We start from the raw sequence: 16,597 nt of genomic DNA, 5'->3' as shown, positions 1-16,597 counted from the left end.
AAACAGGGTCTCGCACAACACAGACTGGCATCAAACTTTGAAGTATGTATCTGAAGGCTACCTCTGACTTCTGCTGAGGCTGCAGACACCGACCACCAGGGCCAGAAAGCAGCACCAGGGACCAAGCCGTCTCTCTACCCACTGAGCTATGTCCTCGACTCCTTGTCAGTGTCGTCCATCTGGATCAAATAGTGATGACGTCAGAAGAGTCAAGCTTTCTATGTCAGGAGCGTAGAGGATGCAACCTGACCTGAAATACGCAGCCAGCCCTTGGAGGGTAGGGGCTGGCGGGCCCATGAGGTCTGAGAATCCTTTGTGCAACTGTTTCTCTTGAAGGTGGTAAGCACTGCTCTCCCAGTGGGACTTTACCATCTAATTCTTTGAAACAACAATAACAATAACACCAACCAAGTGTTGTGAGAGATCTTCGGCTGGGTACAAACAGAAGCTGAATGAAATCACACCCTTGTCTCTCTTGCTCTCCAGAGTGACCAGCTCCCTTCAGCCTAGGTAGGGAAGTCACTTTCGCCTTCTCTACTCCAGAGAGAGAGAGAGAGAGAGAGAGAGAGAGAGAGAGAGAGCGCATCTTATCACCAAGAGTTGTTTTTGTTTTTTAAAGCAGTAAAGTGTCATATCAAAGGAGCTGCCGAAGGGGGCAGGGCTGGAGGAGCATTTACAGATCTTTTGTGAATCTACCTCTGATATTGCTGTCAGACCCACATGCTGAGGGTCTGACATGAGCGGAGGTGCAGAACTAGGCGCTCAGGGCTCATGGTCTTTATCTGTCAGACAGATAAAGGCCTCCTAAGGCTTCTTGAGATGTAACTTTCTGTGAATCTTCTACATGAATCTGAAAAAAAAATTTTTTTTACCCCCACGAGTCAGTTACACACTCAGGAACAGTGAGACCACAGAATGATGGGATATCTTATCAAACTATTCTTGAATGTTCTCAGAAGCCAGCTCTTGTTCTTAGAGCCAGGAAACACAAGTGAAATCTTCCCAATAAACATTTTTTTTTTGTGCCACGTTTAAATGGCCAACCTTGGGCCACACCTTGACTTGTAGGTTTTTAAAGGTTAAAAAGTGCAGATTAGTTTTCAGGGATCTATGAGAGTGCACACAGCAGCCAGAAGGACGGCAGGAAGGAATAGACCGCTCGGACTTTGAAGTTACCCGTTAATTAATGGCGAATTATAAATGCAATGTAGAATGCTGGGCAGTGATTAACAACGGGCCAGTTAAGATCAGACTGGGGACTGCCATTGTCTGTAATTGTCTGAATCCTATTAGTGTCTGATCACCCCCATTTCGGTAGCAGGTAGTCTTAGAAGTGTCCATTCAGAACATAAGGGCGTGGGAAGAGCCTGCATTACCTAGGCTCAGTTCTCTTCGTCTCCAAGGATTGGAGGGACACCGTCTGTGCAAATCCCTGCTCTCCTCTATGGGGCCGCAGACCTCAGAGGTCCCTGAACAGTGGCAATGACCCTGCCATCTCAGGAAAAAAAAAATCAGTACATGTCTCTGTAGATCTCCTGCAATAGTGGGTGCAGCGCTGCGTCCGACTCGGTCTTCTTGATGACCTGCACGAGCTGCGCATGCTCCGTGACCAGCTGCCGAAGGTCCACCATTTTTTGAAGGAGTTTTGGGAAGAGAAAGGTATCATCCGGATGGTTGTTCTGCAGGTGGAGCTTGAGCACATGCACAATCCCCTCCTGCAGCTTCTCAATGTAGCCTATGTTTAGAAGGCCAGGCCGATCTACGCTCAAAAGAAGAAAGAGACGTCTGAGTGCAGCCGAGGCCAGTGCAGGAGCCAAGTGTCGCTGCTTGGTGCGGCCCTGCTGAGAGGGCACCGAGTGACCTTCACATGGCAGCCAGACCAGAGGTCACCGCCTCTGATGGGCACACACATGACTGACACTCCTAGCTATTCCCAGGACCAAGCTCATAGTCCACTCCCAGCCCCTCCTTTTGGATTTGCCCGGTAATCCCCAAACCACACCTTTGTAGGAAACAGAGTGCTTCTTCCTGTGTGAAAGTTGTGTATTCAGCTTCCCATCAGCAGCAATGGGTGTGACAAGATCAACAAGATTTTTTTTCTTTTTTTCCCCATTTCGTTTGTTTTGTTTGTTTTTGAGACAGAGTTTCTCTGTGTAACCCTGGCTATCTTGAAACTTGCTTTGTAGACCCGGGTTGGCCTTGAACTCCTAGAGATCTGCCTGACTCTACCTCCTGAGTCCTGGGATTAAAGGTGTGTGCCATCACCACCCCAGGCTCTGTCTTAAGGCAACATTTGATAAGGCCTTTTGATAACGCCTAGGTGGAAAGCAGAGAGAGAGAGAGAGAGAGAGAGAGAGAGATGACCAGAGCTGGACAGCATACCAAGGAACTCCTGGGGTCCAGAGAGGACATAGCAGAAGTACCACTGTTCACACTAGGTGGCCTTTCTGATACAGTCTCAGGTCTCTCCATCTTTCTGCCTGTCTGTCCATCCATCCATCCACCCATCCATCCATCCATAAATAACTAGGGCTTAAAAACTGCTAATGATGTAGTGTTTGTCTTTTAAAACATGATTTTATTTATTTATTTATTTATTTATTTATTTATTTATTTATTTTCAGTTTTTTTTGAGACAGGGTTTCTCTGTATAGCCCTGGCTGTCCTGAAACTCACTCTGTAGACCAGGCTGGCCTCGAACTCAGAAATTTGCCTGCCTCTGCCTCCCAAGTGCTGGGATTAAAGGCGTGTACCACCACTGCCCGGGCGATTTTATTTTTTTTAATTTAATTATGTGTGTATGTGTGTGTTGGGGGCTGGGGGAATGCCTGTGAGCATGACTCTCCAGAAGGCCAGAAGTGGGCATTGGATCCTTTGGAGCTGGAGTTATATGCAATTGTGAACTGTTTGACATGAACGCTGGGAACTGAATCCATGTCAGGTCCTCTGCACATGCTCTTAACAACTGAGCCTCCCCCCCAGCCCCTGACGTAGATTTTAATCTTTATTGTTTTTGCAAGGACAGGTGAAATAGGGTTTTTCTGTGTAGCCCTGGCTGTCCTAGAACTCGCTCTGTAGAACAGGCTGGCCTTGAACTCACAGAGATCTACCTGCCTCTGCATCTTGAGTTCTGAGATTAAAGTCATGCAACACCACTGCCTGGGTAAATCTTCATTGCTTTAGTAGTAAAATAAAAAAATAATAATTAAGGTTTTTGTGTATGGATGTATTTGAGGGTGGGCATGTGTGGAGGCCAGAAGTTAGCCTTGGATGATGTTACTCTGGTACCATCTGCCTTGTTATTTGAGACCAATCTGTCACCGGCATGGAACTCATTCACCAAGTAGGTTAGCCTGGCTGTCCAGTCAGCCCCAGGGATCTGTGTGTTTCTACTCTCACAGCACTGGGATTACAAGAGCATGCCCACACACCCAGATTTTTTTTTTTAATGTGGGTTCTGGGTTTGAACTCAGATCCTCACTCTTGTGTGGCAAGCATTTTACAGACAGAGTTATCTTGCCAGCCCAGTGATTAAGTTTCCCAACTGTACAAGGATCCACTCTTCATAGTTTTAACTTTCCCACGACAAGTTTCCTATTCTCTGTATCGGTTCTCATATCCACAGGGTCAGCGCAGGACTGCAGCCATGAGGGGTTGTGGATGTGTAGCTCTGCATTGGGTTTCCCTGCTACACCCGATCACACAGAGGGGACCACAACAGCCTCTACTACAGATTTGCATTGTTTTTACACTTTGCGGGAGTGTTAACGATGTTTCTTCTATCCAACTAATCATCAGCCAGCCAGTGACTGTGAAGGGCAGCAATGGCTTCTGTCAGTTAGGTAGAACTATCATACATAGGTCTCTGCCAAGGCCAGGCAAGGTCAGCTGGGCTTACAGTAGGTGGATGACCTTCCTAGACAAGAGACAAGGCTATTTAAAGAAGTGGATTGCTAAGCCAAACATCAGGAACCATGCCACCAGCTTCCCCGGAGAGGTCTGGCTCTTCCTTCCCTGGGATCATTCCTTCTGGCAGAGCAGTCCTTGCAGCTGCTTCCAGAGAGCATGGCAGTTTTCAGCGTGAATTAACATCAGTATTAACAGTGATAGTGCACTGTATCTACACCTGCACTGTACTTTCCAGATTCTCATTTACTACAATAATTATGATGTTAATAGTACAATCATCACAGTATATCATGTGTCTCTAAGATGCTTATATTTGAAATAATTGTATATTACCAGTGGAGCATATATTTAATTTATGCATATACTATGCCAATATGCATTAGCAGATACTATGATAGGAATGCAGCTACAATGTCTCATAGTTATACTGTTCTCCCTCAGTTCCACTCCGCAGGAACTTGGGCCCAGGCATTATCCCATCCTGTCAGCGCTCACGTCACTATATCAGAATATATATTGGCACCGTATTGACAACTGAGTTCCTACAGAAGGGAAAACCTGTGAGTGCCCGAGAGTGACAGATCAACTTACCTCCACAACAAATTATAGCAGCCACAAACAGGGAAATGTCACTGTCATCCAGTTCTAGGGCGTTGAACTTCATAGCGAAGTCAAACTTGGGTTCCATGATGTCACAGAACGGCTTCCTCAGGTTCTTCAGGAACTCTCGTGTGATGAAGCCATTGCCGTACGCGATCAGCATCCCGTCTTTGTTCATTAAGGAGGACAGCATGGTGAAGATGGCTTCATACACACCGTACTTTAGCAAGGTAACTTGGTCATTCAAGTCCAAGTTCGCAAAGCCCGGGATAGCCTTGGCAAATTCTGTGAGCTCTGTGACAGTCTCCACGGACATGCACTGGCAGCAGTGGAAGATTCGGACCTCTGCCTCCTTGTTTTCGACGCCATTGGCCACCATCTTGGCCACAAGCGTCTTCTCGGCCATACACAATGTCTCCATGTCATGTATGACAAAAGGCTACAAAGGAAGGTGGTTGAGTCAGTCAAGGGACGATTCTATGACAAGCTATGCAGTCCCCCTAAACATCAATGAGTCAGCAGCGGTTACTGTGTCCCAATCGCCAAGCTGGGTGCTAGGGTGATTCAGAGTAACTATGCAGTGCAGTCCTGTCCTGGGATAATTTCAAACTCAGACAACATAAGATTTTGCAGAAAACTAACAATGTAAGTCAGTAAGATAATTGTTGTCAGGGCTGGAGAGATGACTCAGTGGGTAAGAGTGCTAGCTGCGTTTGCAGAGGACACTGGCTCTATCTCCAGCTCACAACCATTTGTAGCTCCAGACCCAGAGAGTCTAATGCCTTCTTCTGACCTGTGCAGCACCACACAGGGAGCAGGTACACAGGCATAAACACAGTCAAAGCACCCACACATGTAAGAAAAAATAAATAGGGATTTCAATACTAAGAAACAAACTATGAGGCTGCAAAGATGGCTCAGTGGCTACAAGTGTGTACTGCCCATTTTTCCAGAGGACCAGTGTTCAGTTCCCTGCATCCATGTTGGGCAGCTACGTGTGACTCCAGCTCCAAGGCACTTAATGCTCTTGTCTGACCTCCTGGAGTACTACTACATGTGCACACACACACACACACACACACACACACACACACAGAGAGAGAGAGAGAGAGAGAGAGAGAGAGAGAGAGAGAGAGAGAGAGAGAGAGAGAAAATAAAATCTAGGAAAAAAGGAAACAAAAGCAGCCCAAAGCACCGGTGATGCTGAGATTGTAGCAAAGCTCCATTGTATTTTTATAACACACACCAGACTCCTAGATACTATTGGAATGGTACTAAGCATTAAAGTAGTTCTTAACTTTATCATTTTGTAAACCTTGAAGGTAACCATCATTATTTAGCTTGACTTTTGGGTAAGTCTTGCGTATTAATATATGATGGTCAGGACTGGCTTTGTGCAGAAACCAGCAAACAGACCTTGTTCAGCTTTGTAGAGCAGACCGAGACCACCTTCCAGTGCAGAAAACATTAGCCTTGTGTCAGCAGCCTGTCCTGGCACAAGGGCCAGATGCCAGCCAGGCTCCCTCTCTGCTGCGGCCCCATGACATCCACACTGCAGGTCTGCCGCTTTATAAAGTCTAGTGAGCAGCCCAGGTTTGTCACTACTGTGTGTGTGTGTGTGTGTGTATGTATGTGTGTGTATGTAACTCTGTGTGTGTGTATGTGTGTGCATGTGTCTGTGTCTGTGTGTATATGAGTGTGTGTATGTGTCTGTCTGTCTCTGTGTGTATGTGTCCGTGTGTATGTGTCAGTGTGTATGTGTCCGTGTGTATGTGTCAGTGTGTATGTGTCAGTGTGTATGTGTGTGTATATGAGTGTGTGTATGTGTCTGTGTGTGTGTGTGTGTATGTATGATGGTTAGTCTGGGTTGTCAAAATGGTGGGATTCAGAGTTGCCTATGAGACAAACTGTGAGGAACACCCACCCTGAATGTGGGGGGCGCCATTCCCTAGGCTGGCGTTGCAGACTGTTCATCTCTGCTTCCTGGATGTGGCCACCATGTGACCAGTTGCCTCGTGCTCTTGCCATCAAGCCCCCCCCCCCACCATGATGGACCAGACCCTCAAACTGGGACCTAAAATGAACCCAACACTAGTTTACACTTGCCAGGTGTTTTGTCACAGTAATGGGACAACCAACAAATAAAGTCACCAAAGACGATTAGCTACGAGATGCCATATCTTCATAGTGATGGCCGCACCATTCCCAGGAGACAGATGTGCACTCAGCTAGGATGCCTACTGATGGATGAATAGATATACCCAAAAGAATACTAGTCAGTCATTAAAAAAAAGACATCCTGGTATTTGTGACCAGATGGATGGAACCAGAGCACACAAACACTTAGTACTGTCGCTCATGTGGGTGCTAGAAACCTTGACGTCAGGAACAGAGAACAGGGAAGAGACTCTGGAGAGAAGGGAGGGGGATAGAGAGGGATCTCTAATGCCACTGACTCCAGATACCTTATGTGGTTCATAAGGAGTTTAAATGGAGTTCGAACTTTCTGGACACAAGATGACAGATGTTTAAGGAGGTGGGCAGACCTTGGGATCTGGTTTTATCAGTATACATTTTGTACTTGTGTCTAATTTCCAAACCCTACCTCACAATTGTGAATAATTTAAAAATATAAACTGGGACATATTGTTTGCAGTCACTGCACTCCAAGGGATTAAATGTCAGGAGCACGAGAAGAACAGCATTTACACCACCCCTGGCCAGATTTCATATTTGTTAAGCAGAAGCGACAGTATTACGAGACCTGAATTTTGTGACCATCTATACCACAAGGACACACATACACACATGCACAGACACACACACACAGTGTCTATACTGGGTGAGTATAGGTCACTAATGAGGTGGCCAGGTATTGCTTCAATACCTTCTAGTGACACATCTCAGCCACCTAGGAGGCATGTGACCACCCCTCTCCCCATGCTGGGCCATCAAGAGCATCTTCAGGAACCACAGAAAAGATATCCAATCAATACAGTCTGGTTCTGAGGCAGCAGGACATGTGGAGAAGAAGCAATTTCCTATGAGGTGTTTAAGTAGAGTCTGAACATGGAATACAGCACTGGACCAAAAAATCTGATTCTAGGTTGATGAAAGATGATGGTGTAGTAAAAATGGCTCATTGTGGGGCTGGAGAGATGGACCAGTGGTCAGGTGCTTTATCCGCCTTCCACATGATCTGGTTCTACCAAACACTCACGTGTTAGCTTACCACAATCTCCAACTCTACTCCCAGGGAACCTGAACCCCTCTTCTACCTCCAAGGGCACTGCACACATATGGTGCAAAGATGTACATGCAGGCCAAGTACTTATACAGAGAAAATAATTCAAGAAAATGACTCATGGGCAAGTGAAAACATTCTGTGGGTAAAACTCTGAGCCAAGCTGAACATTTCAAGTCAGAACAAGGTAGACCACAAAAAAAAAAAAAATCTAAAAGCCTTAATAACTGGGCTGATAACCACTTTTTGGGAATGATTTGGGAACAGTGATGTTACAGAAAAAAAAAAAACATAGAAAGTCTGATTTAAAGGGCTGACAGAAAGGTAGTGGGTCTTTTGATCTTGGCGGATTCTTTTAGGGCAGGTGAGATGGCTTGGCAGGTAGAAGTGTTTGTTTCCAAGTTGGAAAATCTGAGTATGATCCCTGGGACCCATATAATACAAGAAGACAGACTCCTGTGAGATGCCTTCTGACCTCCACACACATGCCACATGCATGCCTCTCACAAGCATATGCACACATACACACACACACACACACACACACACACACACAAACCCTAAATTTAATATAATTTTGATTAATTAAAAGTAAATGTCTATACTCATTGAGTACTTCTTCTAAAGATTAGTTGCGATACTGGAGACTGAACTCGGGACTTGGTATGTGCTGGAAACACTTCCCTAGCAGAGAGGCAGACCCTCAGCCCCGAGACCTTTTCTTTTCTTGCCATTATTGTCTCAACAGTCAGGTGTGACAACCATTTCCATAGCGTTCACATGATGTGAGGTGTTAGGAGCCATCAGGATGAGTTAAAAGTTTGGGGCGGGGGCTGTGTATGCTTCTCTGTGATTGCATGTGTGATGGTTTGATTAGGTATGACCATCATTGACTCATGTGTTTGAATGCTTGGCTTATAAAAAGTGGCGCTGTTTGGAGGTGCGGCCTTGCTGGAGGAAGTATGTCACTGTGGGGGCGGGCTTTGGGTTTCCTACGCTCAAGCTATACCTAGTGTGGCACACAGTCTCCTTCTGCTGCCTGCACACTGCCATGCTTCCCGCCACGATGATAATGGACTAATCCTCTGAGACTGTAAGTGGCCCTGATTAGATGTTTTCCTTTATAAGAGTTGCCATGGTCATGGTGTCTACTCACAGCAATGGAACCCTAACTAAGACAGCATCTTTATTCCCATTCTCAACACTGTCTTTTCCTAATGTGCTCTCTTTAGAAATAAAAGCAGAAAGCAAGCAAATAAACAGCTAAGATTTAGAGAAACGCGGTGAGAGGGGCTGGAACCTCCTGGAGTATTTGACAGGACAAACATGTGCAGGGACTCTTCCAGAAGGGGGGCGTGGGGAGAGGTGAGCTCCAGGGGACTTGATGACCACCCCTACAGGGCAGCTTCAAGGATGACGGCAGCCTCCGCTACACAGCTCACAGGGTGAAGCAAAATGGACAGGTGGCCTCTCTCAAAAAGACAGTTAAGAATTCTGAGTTATGGGCCCAGAGGGATGACTCAGCAGTTAAGAGCAAGCACTGTTCTCAAGAGAACCAGAGTTCAGTCCCCAGTGCCACACTGGGCAGCTCACAACGTCTGTAATTCTAGCTCTGATGCCCTCTTCTGGCCTCTGTGGGCACTAGATGTGTGCACGCCCGCACAAACAACCCCCCTACACACACACCTACACATGACTAAAAATACAGTAACTTGGGGCTAAAGGCATGGCTGGACAGATAAGAGTATTGGCTGATCTTCCAAAGGACCCCAGTTCAATTCCTAGTACCTGCACAGCAGCTCATAAACTGTAATTTTAGTTCATGGGGAGCTGATATCCTCACACAGACACACATGCAGGCAAAACACCAGTGCACATAAAAATTCTTTGAAAAATACAATAACTCTTTGAAAATTCATAGGAGGTACATACCCATTATCCTAGTACTCAGAAGGCTAAGGAGGATTCCATTAGTTTAAAACCAGCACTAGGCTAGTAAGACATTCTCTCTCTCTCTCTCTCTCTCTCTCTCTCTCTCTCTCTCTCTCTCTCTCAGACACACACACACACACACACACACACACACACACACACAGAGGCATGCATACATACACAAAATAAATATTTAAAATCTTATAAAAGGCATAGCCTATGGTCTTTTGATGTCACTGCAGCAACAAGACCAGAATCCTACAGACATACAAGGACAGTGAACCGAGAAGCTGGTGGCAGGCACTCTGCCACCTGGACATTTCCCAGGCTGGGCAGAGTTGGAAGAAGAAAGATGGGGTCTCACACTGGAGCAGCAAGTTCTGGGAAGCAGGCCAGCAGTCTGGGCAGGAAGAGAAGAAGCCCTGGCTTCTGAAATGACATGAGACCTGGAAATAGGAAGTGATTCTGGCCAACACTGTGGTCAAAAGCAGCTAGACCGTGTGTCTAAGGCTGGTCCCTGCATAGATATTTGTAGCTGAAGCAGGCAGTTAGGTGCCATAAGCCATTAATATGTGTGTGTGTGTGTGTGATGTTTGATGTGTGATATATATGTATGTATGTGTTTGTATGGTACCTGGGTATATGAGGGTACAGGTGGCGGTCAAAGGTCAACGTAGATTATCTTTCTCAGTCTGTCTCTATCTTATTTTTTGAGACAGCTTCTCTCACTGAACCTGAAGCTTACTGGTGTGTAGCTAAGTCCACTGTCCAGCAAGCTACAGTGATCCTCTTGTCTCTCCTTCCACAGGATTGCAGATGTACATGACCACATCTGGCTTTTCTATATATGTGCAGGGACCCAGCTCAGGTCCTGATGCACTGTGCCCTCAGAGACTTCTCTCACCCCTCCCCCTAGTCTGTATTTCTCATACAGCAGCTCCCGAGTCCTGGACTATTACACTATCATACATTTCCATGTGAGTCCCGATTCTGTTGAGCTCTGACAGAGGATGATGGGACCCTTCTAAGAACCTTGTGGTGAAGAAAACAAAGGCGACTCAGCAGGGATCCAAAAGTACCCAAGCAGAGTATTTGGGTATGAATAAAGCTGACTCTAAGGTTTGCTCTAAGTCTTGAAGTTTGAGGGAGAAATAGAAGGGTCTCAAATGGAAATTCTGATCTCCCTCATTTAAGGTCATCATCACAGAAATGCAAACTTTACCCTGTGATCTAGAAAGGCTCTAATTCAGAGGTTCTCAACCCATGGGTCAAGATCCTTTTGGGTTTTATATTGGATATCTTCAGTATCAGATATTTACATTATGATTCACAACAGCAGAAAATTACAGTTCCAAAGTAGCAATGGAATAATTCTATGATGGGGGGGGGGTCACCACAACATGAGGAATCCTGTATTAAAGGATCATAGCATTAGGAAGGTTGAAAACCCTGCTCTAATTGGAAAGGGTCTCTGGGCCCACCTGGTGTGGAATTTGCTGGAAGTTTCTAAAAGGTCTCAATTCATTTCATTGGAGATTTTATTAAAGAATTAAAAGTCCCAGTAAAAGAGAGGTCGGGCTTGCTCATTAAAGCATGTACCTTGTGAAATTCTTCATTTTCCTGTGACTAGAAATTCTAGCTTGTGACACCCAATAAGGAAGCCTCCAAGCTATTCATTAGCGCAAAATAAACCAGTCATACCAGGCACACAGGATGAAGGCAAGAGTCCCCATGTGCCAAGTGAGGGCTGCTCCCTCTGTGAAAATGGCTCTTGGCCCTCTTCTAGAGTGCCCACAGGTGTATCCAGTCGTAGAAGCTGTGGGTCACGAACCAGGCAAGTGTTACAGGAGGGGCAGAGACAGGGGCAAGCTAAAATATACCAGGTGCTTCCTGTCATCAAAGGGCCCTCCCCAAGACCTGAGCTATCACACTGAAGAAAAAGCAAGAAGGAAACAAAGACGGTGGGTATGGCTTTACCAAAAAGACAGAGAATGTTCTGAGTAGGGAAGGAATAGGTTTGGTTTCTGGGATCCAAATAGGGATTTTCAAATAGGGATTAAAACACACTTAAGAAACACCCCGATACTAGGTAAGGTATTAACTAGATTATTTTTGTCATATCAATTACACAGCCTTTATAATGCCTAGGTTGCTAGGAGCTGAGGCGAGCCCAGGCAAGAAGGCAGCAGTTGCTGTGGAAGTACATCTCAGAACCTCAGAATGACCCCATGTGTTTCCATGGCCTTTCCTTGGACTTTGGGATAAATTCTCTTTCCTACACTGGACAATGTTCTCAGTCATTCTCTGTGACTGGAGTTGACATATCGCTAAGGGACATTTCAGGGTACCAAGGGCAGCAGAAGCGCCTACCGGGTTGTTGCTGGTCTTTCCCGCGAGTATGACCCGGGCCTTAACCTTGTTCATGTTGAAGTTCTTCAGGTAGGCTTCGTGGATTCTCTTGGCCAGAGATTTGAGGTCTGCAGTTTCTGAATCTTTTAGATCGTGTTCACAGGTGAGAATTTCTGCCTTCAGTTTTGCTTTCTCAGATCTTGGCATTCTTCCAAAACGGATTGCTGGAGTTGGGGTGAAGATGGAACGGGGGTGGGGGGTTGGGGTGGGGGAGGGGGTGGAAAGGGATGTAGAAATGGTCAAGGCACTTGATGACCAAGGCAGAGGCAAAAGGAAGAGTGGAAGGTCATACCAGGAATGGCGAGATAAACCCATTCCTCATGACCATCAAACTTTCTACTAAAGAGACCGAAAACCAAATACACAGCTTATCTATAGGATGGTTTACTGTCCTCAGGTAAGCCATTGGCCAAGGTGAAGGTAATGAAAGTAAGTTATCTATCTATCTATCTATCTATCCATCTATCTATCCATCCATCCATCCATTTATGTATCCATCTATATATCTATCTACCTATCTATCTATAAACCTACCTATCATCTCTCTGTCATCTCTATCTTCTTGCTATCATCTATCTATCTATCTATCTATCTATCTATCTATCTATCTATCTATCTATCTACTTATCTCTCTATCACCTATGTACCTATTTCTCTATCATCTATCTATCTACCTATCATCTATCATCTACCTACCTACCTATCATCCTACTATCATCCATCTATATCTAGCCAACCACCTATCTATCTATCTATCTATCTATCTATCTATCTATCTATCATCTATCTGCCTGCCTAACATCAGCCTATTAATTATCTATCTATATACCTATTTATCTATCATTTGCCCATTAATCATCTGTCTGCCTATGGTTTTTTTGAGACAGTCTTATGTAGTCAGTCATGCTTGCTTCCAAATAACTATATAACGGAGGATTATCTTAAATTCCCGAGCACCTTGTCTCAGCCCCTCCCATGCCAAGATTACAGGCTAGGTCTATGTGGTGCTGGGACCACATAGTTTCATGAACCCAGTGCTTAGTGCATGCCAGGTAAGCATTCTACCAGTAGAGGGACATCCCCAGCCCTATTATTTTTTAAAGACAGGGTCTTCCAATGTAGCCCAGGCTGGCCATGAAATTACAAAAATCTTCTTGCCTTGGCATGCTGAGTGCTGAGATTATAGGCATGTAGCACTGTATCTGTCAAGCATGATGCATTATACAAGACTCTGTCTCAAAAAGAAAAAATGGACAGACAGATGATATATAAATAAATACATAGATAGCTATATAGATAGATGATTAAAAGTCTGATTTTAGGAAGACAGACAGACAGATGATAGACAAATAATAGATGTTAGGTAGAAGATAGATATATAGTTAGATATTTAGACCCCCATCTCAAAAATAATGAATAAATGAATGAATGAATGAATGATCTTCACTGGGATTATTCTGGGATGTTCTAAATTATAGTATGGCTGATAAAATGGAAACTCACAATACGGTACAGTGTTTGAAACAACACACATTCAAGAGTGGTTATGTGACATCTTGCCACTCCAGTGACCTCCAAGTTGACAGCCATGTCTCACCATAAGAGTTTCAGGTGCTCTGCTAAATACCAGCTGCCGGAGATAGTTATACAGCACAGCACATCCACTCACAATACAGCTGTTCTGACTGATCCAGGAGGGGAAACTGAGGCATGGACTGAGACAGTGTGTCCAGCGGCCTTACCTACCATTGTGTGACATCCCGACGGACAGGCACTTGTGGAAACGGCAGTACTGGCATTTATTCCGGTTCTTTTTCTGAATCTTGCAGTTTCGATCACACTTGTCGTACACCAGCTTTAGCCGAATAGTTCGCCGAAAGAAGCCCTATGACGTCAACACATCATTTACTTAAAGAACATGGTAAGTCTCTAGGCTGGCTTTGCTCTGCTTTCTTGTGAATTTGGTTTTCTGACTGATTTGTTTTGAAATGGGGTCTGAGGGAGCCCAGCCAGGCAAAGAGCTTGCTCTGTGGTCAAAGATGACCTTGAACTCTTGATCTTCCTGATTCTGCCCCTCAAGTGCTGGAAGCACATGGCTAAGCACCACCAGGCCTGGCTTTATGGAGTTCTGAGGATCCAGCCCAGGGCTCCATGCATGCTAGGCAAGTACCCTCCCAGCCGAGCTGCACTTCAGTCCTACCATCTCTAAGAAACCACTGTTGAGGTTCTAGAAGGTCTAGTATAACTGGGGCAAATAGGAAATGTATACGTCTCTGCATTGAAAAGCGGGAACTAATGTGCTAGTGCAGAGTTCAAAGAGATCTTAGAAAGACTCTACCAGACTGTGGAAGACAACACCAAATCTCTAAGAGAAAACATTATAACAAGCGGAAAACGGCTATTCCAAAGCAACACTCTTGCTTCATAACAGCATCAAGGCTTCTTCACCCAGGAAGAAAACAGCTTGAGCTCATAAAAGCCAAGATAATTGGACATGGCCTTGACCAAGAGCCCCATCCCAAGTTGCATTTTTAAAGGGATACAGATAGAAAACTCAGGAAGGGGTTTGTTTTAGCTTTTGGGGTCCTTTGTTTTTGAGGGGGGCTTCCTCCTCTAGCCTGAGATAGTGGATTCTCATGGCTCATGTGAGAAGGCTTTTCTTAGGGACTGGGACTGGGACTGGGGGACAGGAAGGGGAAGGATCCTCATCTAGGTGTGTGAGGTAGAATGTCAGAAGGACCTGTGGGATGGAGAGAAAGAGTGAGAAGTGAGGGCTGCTCATGTCAGGGAGCCCTTGATGTGGGTTCACTGCTACCATGCACTAGGCCTGTAAGGCCAGGCCCACTGAAGGAGAGAGGGCAGTGACTCTTCAAGAAGGTATAGGAATGTCTACGATATTTCCTCAGATCCTGGACACTTCCAGAAGGTACTAGGAAGGGAGCCTTTGGATTTTAAGTGAGTATGCACATTCCTCAATTTTCTACATATGGTGTCTATGAACTGACAATGTATTGCAAATGTCTGTGCAGCAGAAGGGGATTCACTTTATGTATGTGGGGGCTGGCTCATGCCTGTCTAGAGGTCAAGTTGGCTCTCATTGGGGGTAAAGATACACAGGAGGGTACAGGCGGTCAGGATGTGTTAGAAGTGACTGGCTAGGGGTCAGTTACAGGAGCTAGGTACTGTGGACCCTGAGCAAGGGACAGAACACCCTTGCTCAATGCATGGTAACCTCTGCCCTATCTGGCTTCTGGAGAGGTCCTGAGGTAGTAGGTAAACATGTTCCTCTACGTGGTCACCTCTGCTCTAGCTGGCTTCTGGGGTGGTCCTGAGGTAAAGTGTGTAGTCTAGACTTTGTGCCATGGGAAGAGTCCTTTTTAAATGGACTGCTTTTTGTTTCCTTGTTCATTTTGTTTTAAAGGACATGCCCTTCTCACATGTTTACAAAGTACAACAAAGCAACCTGCCCTCGATTGTCAAAAGAGGAGTCAACCTGCCATGGAAGCCAGTTCTCTGCTCTTTCTGTAGGTCTCGGAGTGTTGACAGCCATCTTGTAGAGGAGCAAAGGCATCGAGCCACATTGCCTCCTCACTCTTCCCCCAAGGCCTCCATACCTTGCAGCCTTCACATGCGTGGACTCCATAGTGGTATCCTGAGGCCTTGTCCCCACATATTCGACACTCGATGTTCAGGGCACTGCCAGGGGACTCATCCGTGCTGGCAGGGATCACAGGGAAGCTGACTGAGGAGGGGCTGGAAGCTGGAGAGAGGGTGTCTACAGACAGAAGAGAAAGTGTGTGAAACCTGGGATGTTACCACCCATGTCAGAATCAGATCCTTGGGGAGATAACTTTGCCTAAGAGGGGGATGTGTGTTATGAGCAGGTGCCTCTCTTTCATCAGCCCTGCCTTGGCCACACACTACCCATAGTCACTTACCATGGTGCCACCATCTTGAGGCTCATGTGCATTAGGTCTGCCTCCTGACTTGTACCCTACCTCCAGATCTTCAGAGGCCATACTAGGGGAACTCCACAGGGGCCCCAGCTACTATGCCAGGTGCCCAACACAGAGCCTGCTGCCTTCCAATTTTGTTGTCACTGTTTCAATAAACTAAATAGTCATACCCACAGGTGTCCTGGAACATGGTTTCAACCCTAAAATCCAATAGCTAAAGTAAGAGGATTGTGAGTTCAAGACCAGTCTGGCCTATAGAGTGAGACAGAGACAGAGTCAGATGGAGGTGGGGATAGAGACAGAAGAGGGAGGAGAATGTGTAGAGAAACAGGAAAGAAAAGTCAAAGAAAACCAAGAGAGTGTGCGTGAGAGAGGAGAAAAACCATGCTGAGAATAAGACAGAGAAAGAGAATTAGGAAAGGAGAGGAGAGGAAAGACAGAGAAAAAGAGCTAGGGCAGAGCCTGGGAGAAGATAATTTTCAAAACCCACTCAATAAAAGTCTAGTGTCCAAAAGATGCAACGAAGCCTTAAAACTGACCAATAGAA

At 45.6% G+C, this 16,597-nt stretch overlaps 1 protein-coding gene across 1 annotated transcript in view; it reads right to left on the bottom strand.

Annotated features, from left to right (window-relative positions):
* Positions 1–558: 558 nt before the first annotated feature.
* Positions 559–16,597, bottom strand: part of Ppara (peroxisome proliferator activated receptor alpha) — a 69,536-nt gene continuing 53,497 nt past the window's right edge. The window contains exons 4-8 of the mRNA XM_052160810.1: positions 15,709–15,869; positions 13,841–13,979; positions 12,056–12,258; positions 4,501–4,948; positions 559–1,759 (exon numbers count right to left, since the gene is read on the bottom strand). Coding sequence (XP_052016770.1) covers positions 1,512–1,759; positions 4,501–4,948; positions 12,056–12,258; positions 13,841–13,979; positions 15,709–15,869 — 1,199 coding nt within the window. The 3' untranslated portion in view covers positions 559–1,511. The remainder of the gene's footprint in view (positions 1,760–4,500; positions 4,949–12,055; positions 12,259–13,840; positions 13,980–15,708; positions 15,870–16,597) is intronic.

The sequence above is a fragment of the Apodemus sylvaticus genome, chromosome 17, assembly GCF_947179515.1.
Source record: "Apodemus sylvaticus chromosome 17, mApoSyl1.1, whole genome shotgun sequence".
Lineage (NCBI taxonomy): Eukaryota > Metazoa > Chordata > Mammalia > Rodentia > Muridae > Apodemus > Apodemus sylvaticus.
This window is presented reverse-complemented; position numbering and strand designations above follow the sequence as displayed.